The following is an 8,902-nucleotide window of genomic DNA, read 5'->3' as shown; positions in this document are numbered from 1 at the left end:
TGTGCATGTACCTGGAGATGAAAGATCCAAACTTGATGCAAAATCCAAAAAGTGCATCTTTCTGGACTACAAGAAAAGTGTGAAAGGATACAAGTTTTAGGATCCGATTGCAAAGAAGATGGTGATCAACAGAGATGTAGTTTTGATGAGCAGTTTATGTTATAGCAGAATCAAGACAAGGTGTCAGGGAACAGTTCCAGTCTAGATGCAGTGCAGATGGATTTAGAACAACAGCCAGTAGCTTCTGAGAGAGGTGAAAGTTCAAATCCAACACATGGTGATTCTATTCCCGATGATCTGCAGAATTACAGTCTAGCCAGAGATAGACAGAGACGCTCTAGCAGATTGGGTTATGAAGACTTGGTCTCTCGTGTAATATAAAGCCTCCTAGCAAATTGATTTATGAATACTTGGTCTCTTGTGCACTTCTCATCAGCAGCGATGATCCAACCACTTTTTAAGGAGCTATCACTACCCAGGAGAAAGAGAAATGGATGAGTGCAATGGTTGAGGAGATGAAGTCTTTACAGAAAAATCGCACTTCTGAGCTATTTCAAATTTCTGAGGAAAAGAAGGCTATTGGTTGCAAGTGGGTGTACAAAAGGAAACCAGCAGTATTAGAAAAAGAAGAGGAAAAGTTCAAGGCTCGATTGACAGCAAAGAAATTTTCAGAGCAGAAAGGGATAGATTATGATGAAATCTTTTCTCTTGTGGTCAGACATACTTCAATCAGGGCAGTGCTTACATTAGTAAACATTTGATATTTGCATTTGGAGCAGATCAATGTTAAAACTGCTTTCTTGCATGGTGATCTAGAGGAGTAGATTTACATGGAGCAGCCAGAAGGATTCCCTCAACCTGAACAGAAGCATCTGGTTTGCATGTTAAATAAATCGTTGTATGGGTTGAAACACTCTCCAAGATAATGGTACAAGCGGTTTAACTCCTACATGATTCAGATTGGTTACAGACGATGTGAGTATAGTATGATTGTTGTGTTTATGTGAAGAGCCTTGATGATGATTCCAATATTTCTCTGTTACTGTATGTTGATGATATACTGATTGCTGCAAAAAATTTGAATGATGTTTGTGGTTTGAAAGCTTTACCAAGCCAGGAATTTGACATGAAAGACTTGGGTCCTACGAAGAAGATTCTTGAAATGGAGATTCATCGAGACAGAGGCTCAAGGCGATTATGTCTATCTCAACGAGGCTATGTTGAGAAAGTGCTGGAAAGGTTTGAGATGATCAATGCAAAACCAGTGAGCACTCCTTTGGCAAATCATTTTAAGTTTTCTTCGGAACAATGTCCTAAGATTGATACAAAAATAGAAGACATGGCAAAGGTTCCATATGTCAGCGCAGTTGGCTGCTTGATGTATGTTATGGTATGTACTCGTCCTGATTTGGCTCATGCTGTTAGTCAAATCTGCAAATACATGGCTAAACCCGGAAGGCGACATTGAGAAGCAGTCAAGTGGATTTTCAAGTATCTGAAGGGTACTGTAGGACATGGAATTATTTTTGGCAGTCAGAAGAATGATCCTTCAGTTGTGGGGTATGTTGATTCAGACTATGCAGGTGATTTGGATGGCAGAAGGTCTACAACTGGGTATGTGTTTACTCTTGGTGGAGGGCCTATATGTTGGAAATCAACAATTTAGTATGTTGTGGCATTATCTACAAATGAAGCTGAGTACATGGTAGTAGCTGAAGCTGTTAAAGAAGCCTTATGGATTACTGGGCTAGTAAAGGAACTGGGTAATGAGCAAGGTGGAGTTCAGTTGCATTGTGACAGTCAGAGTGTTATTTATCTGGCTGAGAACCAGGTGTACCATGCGATAACCAAGCACATTGATGTCAGGTATCACAAGATTAGAGAGTTGATTGCTTCTGGTGAGATACTCTTACAAAAGGTTCATACTGATGAGAATGCGGCTGATATGTTGACCAAGTCAGTTACTATCAACAAGTTCTTGCATTGCTTGGACTTGTTGAATGTTTGCAGTTGTTAGAGAAACATGGTGACCCAACCCACAGTGGTGCAGGTCTAACTCCCTGGTATTTTTCTCCTAAGGGGTTGGATATTCGCCAAGGTGGAGATTTGTTATGGTATGGCTCATAAAACACAGGAACAGACGCAGGATCGAAGCGGAGCGGAAGAATCTGTCCAAATTGGGAAGTTACGTGGGTTGGGTTGCGGGGGCAAAGCCCCGCAGTATGGTACAGGGATAATGTTGTAATTACATATTGTGCCTAGGGTTTACTCCTGGGGTTATAAATAGGCCTGTTAGTAACCCCAGGAGGTATCCTCTATTCTGTAACCCTTTTCTGAATATTGAAAGGAACTCGCCGCTCTGCTCCCGAGGACGTAGGCATCTTTGCCGAACCTCGTTAAATCTCTGTGTTCTTCTGGATTTGTGTCGATTACTGTTTTTCTTCGCCCCTATTTTCTCAACACAAACCAATAACGAATGAATAACATAAAAAATATTCAAAATAATGTGAAGGGAATATTTCTATAATACGGTCGAGCCGGGTTGTGCATTTTTAATGCATTATTGGTGTGTTATTCATGTGTTATTATTGTGTTATTGAAGTATTCTTTTTCGCGTTATTCATGTGTTATTGGTATTATTGTTTAAAGAACAATAATATCTCAAAATTAACTCAATAACACATCAATAACACATGAATAACGCAGAAAATATTCAAAATAACGCCAAGGGAATATTCCTATAACACGGTCGGGTCGGGTCCCGCATTTTCATTATTTTTTTTATTTTTTATGGAGGTGGGTCACAACTTTTCACGTGTCAGCTCTATATTGGACTTCGCAAGCAGTTCTGCATGCGGAGTCCTGATATAATAATTTCTCTGCGTGCTCCATCCTTTCTGCAGTTATGGGCTCTAATGGTTAGTTCATTTCTATCTCAATATGCTCCTATTGCTACATAATAATGAGTGTTACTCTCAATTGTGAATAACATTAGAAAGCGCGTCAACGCACATCGAATAAAAATGTCATAACACGTCCAATTAGGCAAGCTTAACGTTTTCAATAAAGTTGTTATCATTCTGAAATATTTAAAGCATGTTATTTTGGGTTTTTGATCAGATGCATAAAGTGTATCGGGACCAACTTCATTCTCCTAATTTTGTTAGTTATGACTCATATACTAGATAAGGGATAGATGCTGGAGCGGAACGGAGCGAGCCAACACAGTGGAGATCGCGAGCGGAGTGAAGCGGAAGCATTTGTCCAATCGGGGGGATTTCGTTATGTGGATTGGGAGCGCGGGGGTAACGACTCTGCGGTACGAGACATGGGTAATTTTGTAATTACATATCGTACGTCAGGGCTATATAGATAGATGATGTATTTTAACCTTAAGGGTATCTTGTACTCTTATTATAACCCTAAGGGTATCTTGTACTCTTTTTCTAAATTGAAGAGAAAGTCATCGCTGTGCTCCCGAACCTCATTAAATCTCTGTGTTTCTTTTTAAATTTGTGCTGATTCTTGCATTTCTTTGCCCTAAAATTCTCAACATGTATCAGATCGAAATTCATTCTCGTAATTTAGTTCACTGCTCAACAAAGACCAATGAAGAATGGTTGCGATCAAGTGATTTCATGCTTTCAGTAGTTAGTTCTTAGCCTTCCACCATGATTCAGCAAAGCTTCGATATGAATTATTATGCTAGCAAATCCAAAGAGCGCCAAATAAATGTTCCCTACCATTTAACATGCAAGCCTACAGTACAACTAACCCAAGCACAGTAAACGATTCAGCAAAGCTTCGATATGAATTATTATGCTAGTAAATCCAAAGAGCGCCAAATAAATATTCCTTACCATTTAACATGCAAGCCTACAGTACACCTAACCCAAGCACCGTAAAATTTCCCTCCCATTGTGGTCCTCCGCCAGAGTTCTTGAACCCAAGCGGGCTGCATCTAAAAAAATCTTCTCTCTCTCTCTGTCTCTCCTATTTCATCAAATGACAACTTCGTGTCAATTTCCACGCAATTGGCTGAAGTGGAGAAACTGCAGAAGCGTCTTCCTTTCCTATTATATTAAGAAGAATGTGCTTATCATATAGCATACTTGTCACATACGACTCAAATCCCTTCCAGATTAGATAGATGTTTAGGCTTTGTCTGTCTTGCTTTCTAACTTTTTGTGGCAGAGAAATCTTTATACTGTTTTAGCTATCTTTAAAAAAGTTCAGATTTTTAACATTAAAAGAGTGGAGGGAAGAGAGAGCGAGGGTAAAATTACATAATATATGCAATTCATTGTCCATTCTACTGGACTTTCTTTCCTTTTTTTTTCAGGATGTTGTAAATTATGAATTGAATAATGCAGTATGCTATTTGTGATAAGATAGTTTATTAGAAAAAAATGGTTTTTTTTTTTCAATTAACCAATATATTTATCTTGAGTATCCGAAGAAAAACGGTAAAATGGTGATCTATGACAAGGCTTTGGAAAATTCCGACCTAAAAGGAATAATTAAAAACGTAACAATCGAATCCTTATCGTTTAAGTGATATCTGCCACTAAAAGGTCTTTCTTGTGAGAGACTCCATCACATTGATCTGCCTTGTTTGCTAATCTTGCCAAATTCTATTGATTAATGTGCAATCCTGTATGAAGCTTTGTTTACTAATTTTGCATAATTATGCTAATTAAATGTGCTAATTAATATGGCATAATAATTGGTTTGAATTGAAAATGTTCCTAATCTATTATGAAACTATAAATTGTTCTAAAAAAAGTGTTATTCTGTCTCGCAGAAGTTTATATCTATGGTATAAGCAATCAAACTACTTTAAGAGCAAAGTGTCAAAACAGTCCCGGACTATTTATATGAGGCGACTTTAATCCTAAATTTTATAAAAATGTCATAATAGTTTCCGACTAATTTAAAATTAAGCTTTAATGATCCGCTTTGAGAATCATTTCAGCCCCAATTTTAAGAATTTGAGAATTACTTTGACACTTCTATAAACTCTGAGACTAGAACAACCCACGTAAATAATTGTAGACTATTTTGGGTCTTTGCTCAACTATCCTATCAAGTGATAAATATCACAACTTTGTAATAAATAAGCATAATTACACCACATTGTTAAAAAATAGGTTTAATTAATTAACCCCTACGGCTGCTTAATATGAAATTAAGCTACCGACAAATTAACTTCCAAATGCAAAATAAATAAAAAAAATATGCTCACCTAATACATTGAAAATTCAAGGTGTTCACATCAAATGACCTCTTCGTCCAAAACAGAGAACTGCACGGGTTTTGGTCGGTGTCCGTCAGCGAAACTTCGCCGAAATCTCGACATAGCGGCCATCACGTTCAGCCTCACCACACCCACGATGTCCAGCCGCTGTTAAATACCAGAAAAAAATATAGCATTCGGATCTCGAACTTGCTTCGGCATTTCATCGAACACCTTTCTTGCACTATCCGAACAACACGATGGCAGCAGAGAAAATCAAATCGGAGGAGATTGAAGAGTACGAAGACCTGCTGCCGAGGATGGCGGAGAAACTGGAAGCAGAAGAATTCGTATCGGAGTTATGCGGAGGGTTTCGACTGCTGGCGGATGCGAGGAGAGGGGCGATCACGGCGGAGAGCTTGAGGAGGAACGCGGCGATGATGGGGATGGAAGGAATGACGGGGGAGGAAGCGGAGGAGATGGTGAGAGAAGGGGATATTAATGGCGATGGGGTGCTGAATGAGGCGGAGTTCTGTATTCTTATGGTTCGTTTGAGTCCGGGAATGATGGAGGATGCGGAGATGTGGCTTCGAAAGGCGATCGAGCGGGAAATTTTGCTTCGAGATCGACGTGTGGGAGCTTGATTTGGGGTTCCATTTTGATGGCTTGGGTTTGGAGGATGAACTGTTCTTCTTAGAGATTGAAATCTGCTTTTTCTAATTTGAAATCTGGTATTTCTGTAACAAGATTCTTATGATTTTTTTAAATTTTCAGTTTTTACTCCTTTGTGACTTGTGGCAGAGGATCGAAATGGTCGCACTTTTCAACTTGTTGTTTGGGAGATTAAAGCTAATCTTTGATCCGGATTTCAAATGTCCGGACAACGGCCCGGATGCCACAGAAGATGGGCGGAATCGGACCTCCACTCTTCTCGCTACATCTGGCGGTTGTCCGGACATCCAGACTCCGGATGTAATATTTTCTCATTAATCTGATATCACTATAGTTTTTTCTGTTCATATATTTCATTTTGAAAGATTTAAATATACACGACTCATTTACATATCTAATTCCTAAACTTCAATTATTACATATGTGATACCTTGCCCTTTAAAAGGTTCTCATTAAAAAAGGTAAAATAATGGTAATTTTGATGTATGATATGAAAGATTTGGATGACATAAATGTATAAAATGTATGAATCAAAGTTTGGGTTTTAAATATGTAAATATATAATAACTCACAAGGGATATAATAAATGATATTGTTGTATTGTAATCATGACACTTATAGTCTTATATACAGTATGCACATCTTTCATATCGCATCAGGAAATGCCAATTAGTGGGGATAAGAAATGATTATTATTTCAATTGAATTAACATTACTCAAAACCATATTGTTTTGATCTATATTTTAATTATCTTGTTTCTTTATTATTAGCGTGCACACATGTATGTTGTTTATGGAGATGTTATGATTACAATTATAATAATGTTCAAAATTTGTTGATTTTAGTATAAAGATCTTTGAAGATAATGGCGAACATCACTATAGTATGTTCAACTTTGAGGAAGATATGAGAATAGTTCAAAGTTTTAGGGCAACTATTATCATTGCAACAACGATTATTTCATTTTTGTAAAAGCTTGGGATAAAAATAAAAAAGTATAGCCCTGACCGGAATATACAACATCAAACTTATCTATTTATATTATACAATGAAAATGATTTTGATTGCATTAATATAGTTCGAATGAGAAGCGCAACTTTTCTTAAATTATGTGATCTAATGTGAAATGTAAGAGTTGATGAATAAGTTGCTAATTATTTCATAAATCAGGACAGTCTTCGTAATCGAGTCATCAAATTTCAATTTTTAATGTTTTAGGAAAAATGTCAATAGGTACTTCAATGTTGCATTACAAGTCATAAGCCTGTCCAAGAATCCCGAGAGGCTCCGGAATGGAGCTTGATGGGGAATTGTCGAAGCTAGGTTTTATTCCGTTCACTACTACTTCCGTAGCGGCCCTTGCCACATCTCTTACTGTACCACTTTGTGTTGATATTGATAAAAAAGATCTATTTTTTATTGTTCTCCTACTTTGAGTACATATTCCGTTCATACTATTTTTTTACTGTGCCACTATCACAAGCACTTGGGCAATGTACATGAGCACTGTTAAGTCTTCATAAATTGGCTTGAAGCCCGTTACAAGGCGAGGGAGAAAGAGATTTAGGAGCAGTATGTGGAGAAGCCTCTTGGAAGTGGATCCATCAGAGTTGTTGCAACTGTTATAACTGCTCCCACTCTTGCTTCTACTACAACTTGTGCTACAGATGTACTTTCTTTTGATGTACTTCCTTTATTTTTTAATGTAAATGATAGCTCAGAGCTGGATCATGTTCCCTCTGAAGCATTTCACATTGATGACAAATCAATGAAAGAAGACATTTCTAGAGTATTTTTATATGTTATCCATTTTTATGGTTAGCTCTCATGGGTATGCATAGGTGCTTGTAGTGAAGGAGCGGGACAATATCGGTTATTGCCCTCCTTTGATGGCACTTACCGCATTTCTGACAATTTATGTGATTTGTTAGATGATGTAAGTGAAACGTCTGTTTCTCATAGCCCTCTCATAGCTTTGTTACCTGATTGTCCCATTGGAAGCAATCCTACTGGGTCCCCTAACGAGGATATCCAAGAAGTCCACTTGTGAAGTGGCAAAATCCTTCTCCCAAGAGTAGTTAAACCTATCTAGCTTGATAAGGAAAAGGAGATCATCACTCAGGAGGTGGATGACCCCCATGAAGCTGTTGCCCAGAGCAAAAAAGCTAAGAATCCCTCAGTAAAGTGGATAACATCGTGTTGGCACACCTGAAAATGTTTCTAGCATTGTTGACCATTTATGATGCTCTTGTTCTATTCTCCGAGTTGATAGAGACTTTGGTGAAGGTCCTCTTGAAGCTTGAAGTCTTCCACACCTATTACACCGAGGAGAGAATGAAGAAGTCGGTCAAACCGCAAGACATTAGCTGACATCACCATTTTTTAGGATGATCTGCTGTTGAGCACTATGGACCGCAATCGTCTCATGTACATGACCGCTATGATATACGATACACCCTTAAACCATATTTTAGTTTATCCCGGAGTGCCCATTAACATCATTAGTGTGCGCACCCTTGAGTTGCTTTCATTAGGCATGCAGCGGTTGTGCTCCGATCGGATCATGTTGAATGACTTCAACGAAAAGGGCTGAAAGACCCTTGGGTCCATCACCCTTCCTCTCTAATCTGGAGAGTTCAAAAGTGAAGCCAAGTTTCACGTCATCGACGGGAATACGTCCTTTAGAGCTTTGCTCGAATGACCCTGAATTCATGAATACGGGACGGTACCTTCATGAATTAAATATATGCATGGAGGGGAATAGTTTCATTCCGGGTGATGTCCAACCCTTTTCTATGAACGAATTTGGTATATACGACGTGTCAAGTATTATGTTCCTCATAACAGGGCGTCTCTACCATCTCTGAGCATTATGGGATGTTTGCGGGCCCCTCCTCTTCCTAGCACTCGTCTAATCAAAGGTACAGAGATAGTGAAGCAAAAAGGAAGGTTACATAACCCACTTGCAATGGAGCCAACCAGAAGGCTCCCTA

General features: G+C 38.5%; 1 protein-coding gene across 1 annotated transcript; it reads left to right on the top strand.

Annotated features, from left to right (window-relative positions):
- The first annotated feature begins 5,217 nt into the window (after window positions 1-5,217).
- Window positions 5,218-6,191, top strand: LOC110028811 (calcium-binding protein KIC-like). The gene has a single exon (XM_020730809.1). The coding sequence runs from the start codon at window positions 5,497-5,499 to the stop codon at window positions 5,878-5,880; it is 384 nt and encodes a 127-aa protein (XP_020586468.1). The 5' UTR covers window positions 5,218-5,496; the 3' UTR covers window positions 5,881-6,191.
- Window positions 6,192-8,902: the final 2,711 nt, after the last annotated feature.

This window comes from Phalaenopsis equestris, unplaced genomic scaffold (assembly GCF_001263595.1).
Source record: "Phalaenopsis equestris unplaced genomic scaffold, ASM126359v1 Scaffold000531, whole genome shotgun sequence".
Lineage (NCBI taxonomy): Eukaryota > Viridiplantae > Streptophyta > Magnoliopsida > Asparagales > Orchidaceae > Phalaenopsis > Phalaenopsis equestris.
This window is presented reverse-complemented; position numbering and strand designations above follow the sequence as displayed.

Coding starts and splice junctions, on each gene's coding strand:
- LOC110028811 (XM_020730809.1), top strand. CDS start 5,497: ATGGCAGCAGAGAAAATCAAATCGGAGGAGATTGAAGAGTACGAAGAC.